General features: G+C 43.8%; 1 protein-coding gene across 9 annotated transcripts in view; it reads right to left on the reverse strand.

The window, feature by feature from the left end:
- Positions 1-16,637, reverse strand: part of LOC135241228 (neural cell adhesion molecule 2-like) — a 258,308-nt gene that overhangs the window by 70,217 nt on the left and 171,454 nt on the right. For all 9 annotated transcript variants that reach the window (XM_064311446.1, XM_064311445.1, XM_064311450.1 and 6 more), the window contains exon 2: positions 2,113-2,187. In XM_064311446.1, coding sequence (XP_064167516.1) covers positions 2,113-2,187 — 75 coding nt within the window. The remainder of the gene's footprint in view (positions 1-2,112; positions 2,188-16,637) is intronic.

Genomic DNA, 16,637 nt, shown 5'->3' on the forward strand with positions numbered 1-16,637 from the left:
CATTACCCTGCAGAGCTCCCAAGCAGGAGGGGTACACTAATCACCTGCATTTTGACCTCCCACCAGTAGGGGTCAGTGCTTCTGCCACCCTCCCTAAAAAGGTCCTGTCGGCTGCTCTGAACAAATCCGGCTTGTGTCTTTGAGTTTGGGAAAGCAGAAAGTAAACAGGAGAGTCTCATTGGATCATTTCTTGATGTGAGCAGAATACGGCTGCTCACCCCATCAATAGGCTTGGAACACGCAACCCCCCACCTCCCTCCCCAGGGTTACAATGCATGTCCTCAGAAGTTCTGTTATTTCTATGGATGCGATATCCAGGCAGTACATAACACATCACAGCATGTTCGATTTGCTTGAGGTAGCATGCTATCGGTGTTACCCTGCTATTACCACAACGTTAAGGTAAATTGCATCAGCGCTGTTGGAAAGTTTTGCGTTATTATGGTTGCCATTCCCTGCTTTTTGAAGGATATTTACATGGCACCCACTTGTGTTGTGTGTGTGCATGTGTGTGTGTATGAGACAAAGACAAAGAGAGAGAAAGGGAGTGAGAGAGAGAGAAAGGGGGGGAGAACATGTGAATGAGGGAGTGTACTCACTGAACAATGTCTCTTTATCCCATTAGTGATTGTTGGTGTATTAAATCTGGAAGTCGCGCAGTAGAGAAGCTAACAGACTTATTATGGATGCCTTCTTCTCATTTAGATGTAGTGTCTTGTTCAATACACTCCGTCAGGAAGCATAAACGGGCAAGTGGACAGTCTAAGGGCTTTGGGCCTCGTCCAGAGATTCGAAAAGCATGGCTTAATCCAATTACTCTCTCTTTAGACGTACCCCCTCTGTCTGTCACCTAAGGTGACCCACCACCTCCCCGGTGTGCCTGGAGGGAGGAAGAACAGAGGAACTGACCCACTGAGAAAGTGCACGTAGAGCGGAGCAGAGAGACGGGGAGAGACTCAGAGAGGAGGTGCAGAGGGAGGAGAGGAGAGAGTGAGAGTGAGGGGGGGGGGTGAATTATTTTTCTCCCACAGCATTGGTCACTTTGTTGAGGGATCAGTGCCATCATTGGGAAACAGGAAAGAATGCCCCTGTACACGGCTGCAGAGTTCAGTGCTTTCAGTGGCCCGCTTCTCAAGACTGAGGGCAGGGCCAGGCAGAATTTTTCATTTTTCCCACTAATGTGAAATTGATTGTAGGAGCCACAGACATATAATACAGTAAATATGGCAGCCAGCGTTTAGTGATCAGAGCAGTGAGTTCAGTAGGGCGGAAGTTGCACACGCATATGAGCGCACGCACGTATGCACACACACACCAAGTTACAGATCCATCTCTGCTTCTGTCCCCTACATTTAAAGGCAGCTTTCCAAAACTGCCAGAGATGACCACACCCATACCCGCAGCTGCAGCCAAATCCATTTCGTTCCTCTCCCGCTATCTCTCCTCTCTGTTCTGCTCCAATTCAGCCTTGGCTCCTCTATAATCCCCCCCCCCCCACCACCACAGAGAGCTGCAGGTGATGGGCCTGAGGACACAACCCTGCCAGAGACACAAATGTTCTGCATGAGAGGGTCCAGATATGCGATGGGGCTAGAGATGTCTCCGCCCCCCGCTGCCTCCGCTGGACCGCCCACACAGCGTGCCGCTCCGAAAGAGGGGGGTGCGAGCTCGCCGCAGAGAGCACCATTTCCCCCCCTCTGACAGCGTCCCAGCTGCAGCACTGTGCCGGGACGTCCCACGGGTGTCCTTACAAACAGCCTGTCCAGGGCCACTAGTCCCATTAAGAGATAACAGGGGGCCACGGCTTTTGTTGCTGGTCGCAGTCCAACAACATTACTGCCGTCCCGTTCCACAGTTCCATTTGCAGTGACAGGGGGATTGATACGCATCGCCTGGTTAAAGAACACTGAACCCCAGTTCCTGTTTATATTCATGTCACTTGAACTGAGCGGTGCTGTGTATAGTATATCACTGTACTATCAGACTGAGACAGTTTAAAAGTGATCCCTCTGCTGCCCGTCTTAAAAAGTAAACAGGGATTTTCATCTTCAGTGAGGACTGTTCTGACTTTCTGCCAGAGTACCTGCGGGGGGGGGGGGGGGCGCATCTTACCTGTGCAAGTGAAGAATTTGGATTCTCCAACACTCAGCTCCGCTTTGTTCAGTGAGATGGACACTTGAAGGACAGCTGAAAGAGACAGACGTACAGACAGAGCACAGTTAGGCTGAGCAGTCGCACGTTCTTACAGGAAGCACACACAGGCAGAATATTGATTGCATAGGGTGCCAATTGCCTGAAGTGCCACCAACCGTTGGGGGCTACTGTTCGGCTAACGAACAACGACAAAACAATGCATTGCAACCATGATAGTCTGTCTGTCTCCACCCCCACCCCTTCTCTGTCAGTCTGAGGTCATACAGAGAGACAGACATGCAGACTGACAGGGAGGAGAATAAGTCTTGTTTTGTGTCCTTGCCGTACAATGCCCTCTCGCTTACAGATATCTCCCAAAGAAAACAAGTTGACTCCAGCTAAGCTCAAACAACAGCGGAGGTGCAAAAAAAAAAAGTCCTTTCATCTCGCCTTCTCGGCACGGATTCGCTTTGATTATTCGCCTTTCGCCATTTATTTCAACGTGAATCTACCTTTAATGCCTTTTGAAGGCGGTTGCATCCCACGGTTGCATCCCAGCCTTGGCAGCTTCTATTTCTCTTCTCGCCAACATAAATGATCCGCAAAGGTCAACGCCCCGGTGGCTTTAATCAAACAGAGAGCGGTGGCGTTTCTGGAAGCGCCGCGCGTTTGCGCCGCGGAAAGGGCCACGTTTAATTCAACGCGAGTCCCCTCCTTCCCTTCAGCTCACCCGCTAGCGCTCGCTCTGCTACCGTCTTAGCGCGCCATAATGAGATACGACGCGATGGAATCGGCGAGCCGGCGCGCCTTTCTCTCTCTCTCTCTCTCTCTCTCTCTCTCTCTCTCTCTTTTTTTTTCTTCCAACAACCGCATGTAAGTGAGAAGATTTACAGTAAGCCTCCCGTGCCCCCTGCCACCGAGGCGAAGGCAGTCTATCCGCGCGTAGCCCGTCTGTGTCAATCATGCGGCCGCCACATTGATTGATCGCGGCGTAATGACGGCTGGAGCTTCTCTCCTGGGGGAGAACCTGATCCCGGCCCTAAGCACTCAGCGCTGCCCCGTGAACCTCCGTTAATGACGGACTGCACACTCATCGGCTGCACCGCTATTACCCAGAAACAAGAAGCTTTCCGCTACTGGGCTGACTTTTATTACTTAGACCGTCGCTGTTAGCGTTGAAAAAGAAATGGTGGTCAACGAGGCCGAGAATTGCTGTTAAAACTGACAAATTCTCAGGACCAGCACTACTATAATTTGCAAGCTAAAGGCTCGCCACCGAAGCCATCATCAGCTACAGCGCGGCAGTCAGGATAACCAACACATTACGTAATCACTTAGAAACGACAAAAATGCTGTCAGCACCAGTGGTACTCATTACAGACTACAAACACAAATCAGCAGCTGCGAAGCACAAATGGCCAATAGTACTTGTTTCACAAAGCGCAGAAATCTTCAAAAAACGGACCATACATTTTGTTTCAGACTACATGGGGGATTAGTGTATGGTGCTGTTATTAACAACAGGCAGTATTGTTATTATTCCAAGCCTAAAGCTGACATGTTGCTATGGAATGGGTAAAGCACTACTCTGTTATCACAGTCTAATATTATTGGTAATTACATATCATTTCATGCAGCATGCATTGAGCCGTGCTGTTCTTTGTGTATTTGACTCTGAAGAACCAAGTATTATGTTCATATTTACAGTTTTCTCTGTGCATAGTTTCCATAACATGCACTGCCAATTCAACCCTCTCTGTATTTTCCCATTGATGTGATGATTTTTTTCTTTTTTTTAATGATGCACATGTACAGCACAGTATGCAAACAGATCCACAGACATACTTGCAAAAATGAAAGAAAAATCTCATAAAATGTGTACGCCCACTCGGATTATGTAAATAAAACAGAGTGTATAAAGTGTATTAATAAAGTAGCCCAATAGATGGCAGCAGGGAGATTCAGTCACGTCATCACACAGGACAAGAAAAACCACATCAGACTGTAAAATACTCTCCACTTTTGGAAAATGCTGCATTTGACCAGAGTCCATCGCTGAGTTCATCTCATTCTTTCCCAGAAGTGTCGCGTGAAACTCCAGCCACCGCTGCGTTCTCGTGCAAAAATGACACAACATGCCCCCAAGTCATTTCACGCCAAATCACAAGTGCCTGTATCCCTTTTGCCTTGCAATACCTGCTAACAAAATTCAGCATGTCCGTACTGCCGAAATCCGATCCACACAAGAAAATTGTCATCTGCACTCCGCACAGACACAACACAAGCACGCACTCACACACGCACACAGACACACGTGCGAGTCGGGCAACGGTGATTTACACATTTTATTTTAAGGACAAAATGTTTCGTTTTTTTTTTTTTTTTTTAAGACTTGCCTGCTAAAGGTTAAAATATGCGTGGAACACATTATGTGATCTCGCTTTGATTTTCATTAGAATCAGCTGAGTGAGAGGATGCTAATGCTAATCTCATCACGTGCAGAGTTCCATCTGTTTATTGCCATTAGTGGCTCATCTGGCCTTATCAGGGTTATTATTCCAGGCAATGAAGGATAGAAGCACTAAAGCTGTCTCTGTGTGGGAGTTTTCCATTACACTCACTTGGAGCTGAAACATTTATTATTATTATTATTATTATTTCAAAAATAATTTCCAGATTCCATGAGAACACAAACTTTTTCTTATTTAAAATAATTTTATGGCATTCCCCGGGACCTTCTCTGTCAACACGATCATAAAAAGTTGTTAAACTGAGTGTTGCTTTTCCCATTGGAGACTAAAGACGACTAAAGAAGATCATAAGTTGTCCAACTCTAAAACTTGCAACTTTGCTAAGTTATAATAAAGATTTTGCTCTGTGATCATTTGCAAAGAAAGCTATATTTTGACAAATTGTACACAAAGCTTGCACAGCGCTGGAAATAAACACAGAAGTGTACACATATTATTATTGACTGCTGTTTGCAAGCCAAATTGCCCCTCGGGGACATTAAAGCTTTACTCTGCTCTTACTCTACTCTACATCAAAACCTGATGATGCATCACATAAAAGTGTCTGCATGGAAACAGACCATGGTGACAGTTGTGACATCATAACAGGAAGTAACCAAGCAAATCATCATGGGACATGTAAAACCTTTCCGTGCAGACATGGGAAAAAAACCAAAAAGGCAGCTGCAGACTCTGCAACCTCTTAATGTTTCAGTGTTTCCACAACGCTGTTGCAGCGTTATCAGATCGCTACAACACAAGGACATCCTGTCGTCAGTGAGTCCACGCTGACAGAAAAGAAGTCCCCGTTGGCTTTGGGGGCCCAGCACGACTGACAACGTCAGAGTGCTCTCAGCCTCTCCATCTCCCCATCCCTTCTTCCCTCGCTCGCTCACTCACTCGCTCTCAGCTCTGCAGGGGGACTTGGAGGTTTGAGAGCACCGAGTGCAGTCTTAGCCTTTATCTGATGCGGAAGATCTGGATTTGCATTCATCACAGAGCCCCAGAGTCCCAGCGTATTTTACATTTCCCGATGCCTTTGTAGACCATCGCAGCTGGAGCAGGCATGGATCTCTCCACGCCTCTCTGTAGGCCAGCAGACTGAATGTGGGTATGGTAAGTGTGGTTCCACACTGCAGTCCTTCCACTCACTGAGCTTCACTTCACGTCCCACATCTCACGGGCAGGGAAACAGATGCACATTACAACTCGCCCACGTGACTGTAGAAACTAATGTGGAAACTGATTTCAATATGTTAACGTGGAAGTCTCTAAGTCAGGACTACACAGATACTCAAGTATTGCACTACACCACCTGGTTCCACTAATGAGTTTACTTCCTGAACCAAGGACTTAAATAATGAATGAAATCTGGTGGTATCGTGCACGGTTATAGCAAATGAGTGCAGACACTGTGGCCCATAAGACCTGGAATTGTGTAGCACTGCTCTTAGTAATAATGTTATAATGGAGTATTTTTTATATTTTTTTTACTGCCTCATTTCTTCGCTTGATCACTAAGCATTTCATGGTGAAGGGGTCGTGACTCAGAACAAAGGTGTTAATTACATAAGAAAACAAACAGTTTTTTTGTTAGTTTTTTTTTGCACAGCAATCTCCTGTTTTTAAAATGCTAAAATATACAGCATAAAACCCATTCAATAGATAACCCATTCTGTCAATTAAAAAATAACAAATTATACGCTTTGGCCTAATAATGGATACCTTTAAAGTAAAGATAACCGATGAGGTGCAGAGGTTCTGCCATATTATACAGCTTTACGAGCCTAGAGAGACTGTAAAATTATGATTTTTCTACTATTTTTTTTCTTTGAAACTGACATCTACTGCTTCCATAATTATGCATCTTGTTGCACTGGTGTGTCAGATAGGCTTTCAGCATGAAAGCGCAAAAGTTCTGAGTTTATGGAGGCCATGTTTGACTGTAGATTTCATCTCCGTGAGAAGCGCACTCGAGCCTTCTGAGAGATGCACCACCGTGCCGAGGCTGATGTAGACTAGGGCAAAGATAAAGTTTCACGGCATTATATCAGGTTTTTTATTTTCAGAAACAAATGTTTCCCATCAGTGTAATTATCAAGATGAACAAAATGACAATGGTACACCTGTCAGGACCTAGGAAACTCTCATAAATCAGGACTGTCCAGATTTAATCTGGATGTCTGGTCATAATAAATACCATTCTGAGATATCCGGCCTAGGCGTACCAACTTCACTTCGCTATTGATAAACATTTCTTATGAGTCAGTGTTTAGCCAGTGGACACAGCTCAGTTTATGGAAGTAAATGCCTTCCTCTTCATACAGGGAAAACAACCGGCAGTCACATATAAACTGAACATGGTTGTGAAGCTAGATAAGCCGAGTAATATGACGTCACAATGGTCCTCCAGGTGGACACAACTTGATCTGAACCATTTGATATGTGGCTTTAGTGATAAACACACTAATACAAAATAATATTTGTGACATGTACACAAGCATCTCAGTCTCTTTATATGATTTAATTGAACTGAGTGCATGAGGGCGCCAATAATATTTATTGACCAAAAGTAATTTTATTAAAAATGCATGTTAATGATCAGCATAACACACATTTAAGTCAACCCAAACAGCAGATTCCCCATTGCAGTGTATGGAGTGCAATCGGTGCATATAAAATGATTATGGGGTGTTCGGTAACTCTGGGTCCTTTTTCAGGTATTGGCACAAAACTTAGCCTTATGGCTTGAATCCAAACAGGACCTACATAGAAAGATAAAATTCTGGTCCCGGACTCACTGGGATCTTGGGTATTCAGATCCAGGTTGGTCCATGAAGGCCTCTACTGTCAAGCACAGACGCCAACATTCAAACCCACTTCTAAATATTTGCATAGGCTACCATTCTTGTGTCTGTGCCATCTTTGTTTTCAGTAGGAACACGTTTAAAATAGTGTAGAACTTAAAGTGGAACTTGAAGGTTTTTTATAAACATTTTCACATGACCGTGGAATTTAAAAATTCATAGCATAAATTCTGCCGTTCTGAGGTGGAATGACAATGACAGCCACCTTATTCAAACGAGTCCTTTTCAAATTGATTGGACACGGTTCCTTAATGCAACCTTGTAGGCTCTCTCAGTACCAACAGTGCATTGAAAACAAACACCTCTAGATGAACACAGCACATTAGCCCTAATGAAACCAACAGAAGCAATCAGCCCTCGGGCTGGATCCCACAGCTGTAATCGGCTGTGATTTCTGTGAGTAAGCTACAAAGCATGAGGCATTCCCTCAGCCCTGGACCCCGGACTCAAAACAATCCGCGCACTGCACGCTGGGAAAAAGACACATTACAGAATGTGCTTAACCCTTTAAGGTGTGAGGTCACAAACATGCGATAAACTGAACGTTCTCGTTCCGACGTAACAATCATTGCTGGCAATTGAAAACAATGGAATTGGAGAACCCTGACTTGAAATAAAAAATAAAATAAAATAAAAAATTCAAAAAAATAAAATAAAATAATTAAAACATCTTCAAAGGTTAAGGAGCATGGCACTTAGAGGTCTGTCTCTTTATAGCCTGTGGAAAAAAAAAAGTCTGACATCAACCCTTGAAAACTGGGGTGTTAGAACTATGTTGCTGTCTACTACATGTAACTGTAAGGCCACTGACTAATTGTGAATACCATTTAAATGTGATATAAATGTCTTGGCACCTCAGAATAACATAATAGAACATAACATAATGACAAGAACAGGCCATTCAAAGAATACAAAAAGTTGTGTCAGGCGTGACCTTCCCTTGCAAAGATAATGCTGACTATCCCTTAGGAAGTTGTTATTTTAAAGAGACAATTCTGACTTGTCTCTAATGATAGATACCAGTATTTTACATGCGATGCTAGTTAAACTGACAGGCTTGTAGTTTCCTGGATCAGTGAGGTCACTTTCCTTATATATTGGCATTATATTACCTTGCTTCCAGGCCTCTGGTTTTTCTCCAGTTTCTAAAGACTGTCTAAAAATACCTGCTCCAAATATCTGTATATTCCTCTGTTAAAAGTAAAATTTCAGAGAGCAGGGAAAAGCTGCTAAACCAAATGGAAAAAAGTATAGGAAATCTCACGTTTCTGAAAGAAAAGTGTCTTTATGAGCAAATACGGTGTTCAAAGCAACATATTTCATCCAAAGGCTTCTTTGGACAGCGGCTGTAGAGCTTTATGACATACGGTGTTGGGGAACACCAATCAACAAGAGGTCACCAATACCAGAGCCTGCCAAACACCAAACAGGATATACTGTAAAGGTATAGCGAGACGGCAGAGTGTATATGTTGTGTGAGACCATCTTTGTAAGATTCATCTACTGCCAACATGGCGCTCGGAGAGGGCAAGGACAGTGACCTGTGGGCAGAGGACGGTTATTCATAGCCAGCTGTGGATGGGCTGCACGCTCAGGCTTATGCATCAGGTTGCCAATGTGGCAGAAGGCACATACTGTATCGGTCATTGTGTAGCTAGAGCGCATGCCAGTAGTCGTGGCATGCAAATTGCAATTCTTGTAAATAATTAAACGTGGATTTTAATTGGCATTTAGCATATGTTGAAATAAATTGGTGGAATTGCAATGACTCAGTAAAACTACCCCGCTAAATCGTTAGGATATTGTCACAGTAATGAAAACATTTATGAAGCACCCCATGTATAAATGTGCTAAATTGGCCTTCCCTAGCTCTCTTCAATGAATGTTGTACTCTATTAAAATTCTTTGAAAAATTAGGTTTGCTCTCTTTCTTCATGAATTCCATTACCTCAGCAGAGGGCCATTTGGTATTCTCAAAAACTTTAACAAAACCACGGAATTAATATAGGCTAAACCACAACTGCATCTATAACATTGAGAAATCGTGTTTAAACACACACACACACACACACACAAATAACATGTCCATGACCTCGGATTGTGGAAGGTAAGCTTCCTCAATTTTTTCCATGTTCCTCACAATTTTCATCCTACTGTGCTAAACCATCAAAGTTAGACCAAGTAAATCACTTTCGATATGCCATTGTATTTCTTTATGGGGCATTGTGCTTTCAGGGAACACCGATGCTCCCGGGTCATTTTAAGGCTTCAAAATGCACTGCTGAATAAAAGCCGTGAAAATTGTGTCCGACAACCGACCCTTCAAATCCGATGGGTTTTTCCAGAAAACAGAGGTGTTTTTCAGAAAATGTCTGACCTGCAGCTCACCTATTCTGCAAGACCTTTTTAGTAGATTTTTACAAACAAAGGTATACCAAAAATATGAAAGCACTGGCCTAGATTTAATCGAAAATTTTCTTTACATTTTTTTTTACGCTCTAGGCAAAGAATCCAGATCATTTTATCGTTCTCATTATTTTCAACCACAGCAGCTTCCACAATTGAATATTTTTTTTTAAACATTTAAACAGCAGGGTGTACACTGCAGCAATTCATACATGAGCTCCATTCTGTATCCATTATGCTACACAGCCATCTGTGACTCACCGTTAGCATGCTTGTGCACACCATGGCTCTACCTAAGTATAGCTACTGACTAGCTGTGCTCGTTATTTGCACAGTTTTAATGACTGAACTGTGCAGACCGCCAGGACTGTTTGGTCACCCAATAAAAAGCTGAAATGAATTTATTAAAAAAATATATGTCAGTAAAAATCTAAATTGGGAGTTTAAAAACACAGACAAGTGCACACTCAAACAGACACACACACACACACACATCAATAAACATTCCCACTTCAAAAAATTACAACTCGCTCCACTGAACCACAAAGTGAGACCAAATAAATCACATTTGATATGCTACTGTAAGTTACATTCATTGAGACCTTCGAAAAATACCACTCCACTCTGAACAAACTAACATATTTTCGATTCTTATCTTCAAAATCAAAAGTGATTATGTTTAAAACACGACATTTACTCAGAATATTCCATTCTACAGTGTTCACACTCCACAATCCACTGGAAATGTCAATCACTTTTTATTTCCCACCACATTCTCTAGTTTAGTTTCAGTGATTTTCCAGGGCACGAAACAGTGAAGCTCTGTCGCTCTCAATTCAATTGCTTTCAATTCAAATGCCTTATTGGCATGACATATTGCAAAATACATATTGCCACACCGTAACAATAATCAATCATAGTAAACAATACAAAAAAACAGCAACAACAATAACAGCATAAATGACAGTTATCTCTCTCTCTCTCTCTCGCTCTCTCTCTCTCTCTCTCTCTCTCTCTCTCTCGCTCTCTCTCCCTCTCTCCCTCTCTCCCTCTCTCCCTCTCTGATGAAACGGTTAAATCAGAAAGCTGCACTGATGTCTGAGCTGATGAGGGCGTTGGTCCTCCAGACCCATGCACTCAGTCAGACAGAGCTGTAGATCCAGGGGAGTGGAAGAGAGCCTCCTCCGTCTGTCTGTCTGCCTGCCTGCCTGCCTGCCTGTGTCTGTCTGTCTGTCTGTCTGTCTGTCTGCCTGCCTGCCTGCCTGTCTGCCTGTCTGTCTGTCTGCCTGCCAGCCTGTCTGTCTGTCTGTCTGTCTGCCTGCCTGCCTGCCTGTTTGTCTGTCTGCCTGCCTGCCTGTCTGTCTGTCTGCCTGCCTGCTTGTCTGTCTGTCTGCCTGTCTGTCTGTCTAAAATAATCACAAGCAGTACTACGGTTTATAGTATTTGTCGTTTGTTTTACCTTTATTTAACAAGTTAACGTTAATACAACCGTTTTAGTTATCTACTTGCCATCCACCATACATGGGGGAGGAATACTAAAGTCAACATCAGGTCTCTCTCTCTCTCTCTCTCCCTCTCTCCCTCTCTCTCTCTCTCTCTCTCTCTCTCTCCCTCTCTCTCCCTCTCTCTCTCTCTCACACCGCTCAGTGACACACAGCAGCGTAACCCCACCTCAGGGCTCCCTGTGCTCTACTCACTGAGCCAGGCTTTTTTTTCTCCTTTAGGGAGGCGCAGATTTAGCCAGACTAGAGAAGAGGCAGCTGAAAGCACGATGGAGCTTAGAGATAAGATATGAGCTGGACAGTCTGCCGAAGCAGATCCAATGAGTTAGACTCGCCCAAATCCTAATCACTAAGAAAAAATCATTTTACAGACATTTATCTAATACAAAGGTCAAGTCATGTTTCTCAACAAAGTGCTAAATTTGATTCTACATATCTATGTAGAGTCCTTAGGCAGCCAACCAGTGGGCAACTTCTACCCCAAAGGCAAACAACCAGGCCAAACAGACACTTCAGCGTCTGCATGGTGAATAAAAACAGGACCGAATCCGCAATCCGCCAAATGACAGTGATCATGCTATGAATACTACAATCAACAATAATAATTACCATCAGGCTGCAGATCCTCAAGTAATGATTAAAATTAGGCTGCGAGTCCTCCAATCAGCAGCTATGATGATTTCCATCAGGCGGTGAATCCTCCAATCAGCAGTCATAATGATTGCCATCAGGACTTCAATCCTCCAATCAGCAATGGCAAAATGATAATGTCAGTGAAGAGAACTGTGAAAAGATGATGTGTCCACTGTCAAATCCATTAAAATGCCTCACGCACTGAAACTGTAAGATCTAGTGGTGGAGCCAGTTCAACATTGTGACATAATATCCCATTAGAAGGAAGCGTGCACAGATGAAAATTAGATTCTGGAAATATCAAGTTCGCAAAACACATTAGAATGTCTGGGACTTACGGGAAAAGAGTATGAACTCATTTCGATTCCTGGGAGCAATACAGGGAATTTCACTGGGAATTTGGCCCAGCCCTCCTACACAAAATGCAGTTCACTCCCACATCTCGAGAATGGCAGCGAAATCTTAATGAAGCCGCATGCAACCCCTTAGCAACAGATATAAACACGAGATACCAGAGCTGCCTTGGGACATTGCCCTTCACGTATGCAGACCTGTATCTGTACATCAGCGATTGTGTAACACATGATTGGCAACATCCACTAACTCACGGGTGAGATGGATGAGGGCAACGAGAAGGATATTTCACTAAACTGAATGTGAAAGATTATCTTCTCTTTTGACTGCAAATAAAGAATGAGTAAAACTATTGTGTGCGAGAAAACATGACTCAGACCTTCTCTTCAGTCTATTTTTGAACCGCTTCGCATTGATGTAGGACAATTGCGCGCGGGCCCATTGTTGTCAGTTTAGCGGTTGGAGAGAACCCCTCGGCTGGACGAATGCGCCGTGCGGCAGAAGGACGCCTCGCTGTGGCGCCTTTATTCGCGGCGAGGGCTCGGCGGCGGGTCAAAGCGCATCGGCGGAGTTATGAATTGGCTCCGAAAGAGCGCATTGTCGCAGTTACCTCGGGGACAGCTCAGCCGACCCACAAAAGGTTTAAACAAGCGGCAAATAAAGAGCAAAGTGGCTCATAAAAAATCACTCGAATCAGCCCAGACTGGAAGTGTCTCCACTGAGGGACGATTGGGCCTGTGATGGTCGGTCCTGCGCTCTGTGCGGTCCGACCGCGCTCCCGCAGTCCGCGAACACAAAAGGAATCTGTCGTTAAAATTTCTTTGTTCCATGGCCTATGTATGGAGAGACCTTCAGCAGGTCTCTGACACAGTCCCCTGTATTACATCACTCACCGCAGAGCACCACAGCAGGGAGCATGACGCATTCTGCATGTGTGGAGCACAAGCACCCAGAGCACGGACAACATTTTCCATGTCTAACCTTGTGCAGGTATTCAAGTGCTTTACACTCATTACCCTGAGTGGGAAAAAATAAATAAATAAAATAATAATAATAATAATAATAATTATGTAATTACCCATGAACGCCTGGGGGCGGTGCGCGGTGAGGATGCCAGTTTTACCCAGAGCCTGTGTTAAAGAGCGGCATTGTGCAAGTAATTCCCCTCATTATGAGGGGGAGGGGTATCTCTTACACACAGCTGGCGATAGACAGAGATTCTTTAGAATTCCAGGTAAGAGAGAGAGAGAGCCCGCGAGAGATTCTCATCACCGGGAAAATAAATAAATAATATGAACTGACTTTAAAGCCAAAGGCCTGAAAGGAGAATGACATGCGCTGTTTGTCTGGAATTCTAATGCGGCCCAGAAATGGGCCTTTATGGGAGAAACAATGCAGCACGACACGAGCAGCGTCACGCGGCACAAAACATCGCCGTGATCATTCTTCACAGAGCAAAAGCGGCGTACGTACGCACAGCAAAAAAAAAGTTATTTTGTTTCCTAAAATATGAGGACAATTACAACACATCCTACAACAGGAAGAGTGCGCTCAGTAGAGTGCAGATCTCCGCCAGGCATTCCAAACGGAAGCAGTTGTTGATCACTTGCGGCCCCTAGCGGCCGGTTAGGAGTTAGCACTCAATCTATTTCAATGGACAACAATGATGGAAATTAATTCGAATAAAATACTTGTCGTTGACCGATTTGCAAAATAATCGAGAATTCAGGTCCTTGGCCTGCTGTCAGAATGCACAACAAATATTAGGCTGATCGGCCCAGTAGTATGCGAGATCAGCTGCGGACAGAGACACAAACACACACACGCACAAACACACACACACACGTGCACGAACACACGCGACCAAACGTACGATCCCCTCCAGGCTCCGCCTGGCGGAGATAATAAAAAACTGATTTGAACTGATTTTTAAAAATCTTATTTATTTTTTTCATTGTTTTGAGACGGTGTGTGCATTCCAATGGGAGACACTTAGCAGGCTGCGCTGGAGCATCTCCCACTGTGAGTAATGAAATGGCTGTCAGAGATGTGATGCTCTTATCTGCCGGTGGTATTGCTCTGCCTTTCCATGATAATAGGCTCCCAGGCCCGTGTCTTTATCGGTAAACCTTATCGGCCGGTGAAAGCCAGGCTGCGGCGTTTTACACGCTTCCATTTTCCACGGACCCGTTTTATATCGGACCCTTTGTATTTCCCAAAATTAATTGGGTGCGGTCTGTCCCCGTAAGCCCGCATCTTAAAGGGAAGTGTAGATCCTGAAAAATAAAATGCGCAGATACACACGTGCATAAAAGGCCAATGACGTTTACCGTCTCTTGTTCCCTGCACATCATTATTCTGCAAAGAGTTAGTGTGGAGGAGGGTATTTTCTGAGTAGAGCATGGTCAAAAGGTTGAGTTAGTGCCCACAGACCTGGACTGACCACTCAATCTGCTCTCGAATGAGTTCTGTACATGATGATCTGAGTATCTCAGAGGAAAGAGACCTTTTTACCCCCCTCCCCTACCCCCACTCCCACCTCAAGCAAGAAAGCCTCTTCACTGCAGCTTTGAACCTCATCTCCTTTAAGGAAATTGAAAATATACTGTAATAAATATATTGTAACAAATATATTTGTAAATATGTAGATGATATTTACTTTAAGATATTACAATATATAAAACAAATGTGAAATACATTTCTCATTTACAAAAACAAAATATATTTGCAGTATATTGCTGTATATTATCCCACTTCAAAACACTAGCTGAGTGCTGTGAGTTATAAAATATCCCCTCTTACACTGTAGTATTCTCAATATTAATCATGGTTTTAGAGCGTAGTTTTATGTGGTGTGTTATGATAAATCAGTCAGACCCCGGAGATATGAACACATTGGGATCTGGGTCAGTCTCTGGGCTATGGAGACAGGAATCGGGACCACGTGCTCCGTCTCCTCCCTGCTCTGCTGCTGGAGCACATCGTGGCAGAACCATGGAGGCCCAGCTGGTATGAGAGTAAAGCCCCATGTCAAAATCTCGACATCTCAGTTACACCTTCTGAGCTTTAGCATTAGTGTTACCATTTTCCCTCATGACAGACTTTCTTTCCATTCTCTAATCAATGGGTGAAAGTGACTTGTTAATGACTATCATTTTGGACAATTCTACATCAGTTCACAAAGAAAGGATTGAGAAAATTTGGAGATGAAGTCATTTGCCAATGATTAGACCTGGAGCGTTTGCCTGATATTTTTAAAAGGTATACTGTAGATTTTGGCTCCTTGGAGTAGCATTTCTTGGCTGTTGATGAAATCCATTTCAAAACACATTGTTCAGGGAACAGGAGCAAGATATGTTCAAGGTCAATGTTACAGTCTAACATTATATGACATATAATTTTATATAGCAATGTAAAGAGAATACATCTGATGAATAGATTAATCCAATTAATTAATCCAAATCACATAACTAAATATTAATCCACTGGGTTAATAATAATAATAATAATAATAATAATAATTATTATTATTATTATTATTATTATTATTATTATTATTATAATAACACAGATAATGAGGACTAAGCTCATTGTGTTCCACAAAAAACTGGATAATTCTTGATAAATACTGAATAATTATACTCTGGACAACAGTGTGCTTGCTGATGATGAAATCCTGAATAAATAATAAATCCTGTGTCCCATGCATGTGGCGTGTGTGTGTGTATGCCTGTGGTGTGTGTGTGTGTGCGTGTGGTGTGTGTGTGTGTGTACGTGTTTATGTGTGTGTGTGTGCATGTGCATTCATCTCCTGGTACACAGAATCTCCAGCAGAGTGACAGACAGGCTGTGCTATTGTGAGTCTGAAGGGAGGGAAGTGGAATTAGATCCAAACTAAAAGTACATAAAATACCTGCTCTCCTCCCTCCTTTTATCTCCTTAAATCCTCGGAGATTTGTTCTCCTCTCTGGCAGCAGGGATAAGGACAGACAGAGCTTAAAGTTGTCACCTCTCTGGAATCAATGCCGTATCCCTGACAAGTCACACACGCACGGCTGCTGTCAATCACCCGCACACTGATATGTCAGACCTGCTCACGGAAGGGCCTGACAACACGACGCTCGCTCAAACATTCCAGCCTCGTCAATCACAGGCCGGCGTTTCACGCTACTGCGCCTGGCGAGGCTCTTCCGCCCTGTCTGTCAGCCACAGGCCCCGCCCACTCGTACCCT

Source organism: Anguilla rostrata, chromosome 15, assembly GCF_018555375.3.
Source record: "Anguilla rostrata isolate EN2019 chromosome 15, ASM1855537v3, whole genome shotgun sequence".
NCBI lineage: Eukaryota > Metazoa > Chordata > Actinopteri > Anguilliformes > Anguillidae > Anguilla > Anguilla rostrata.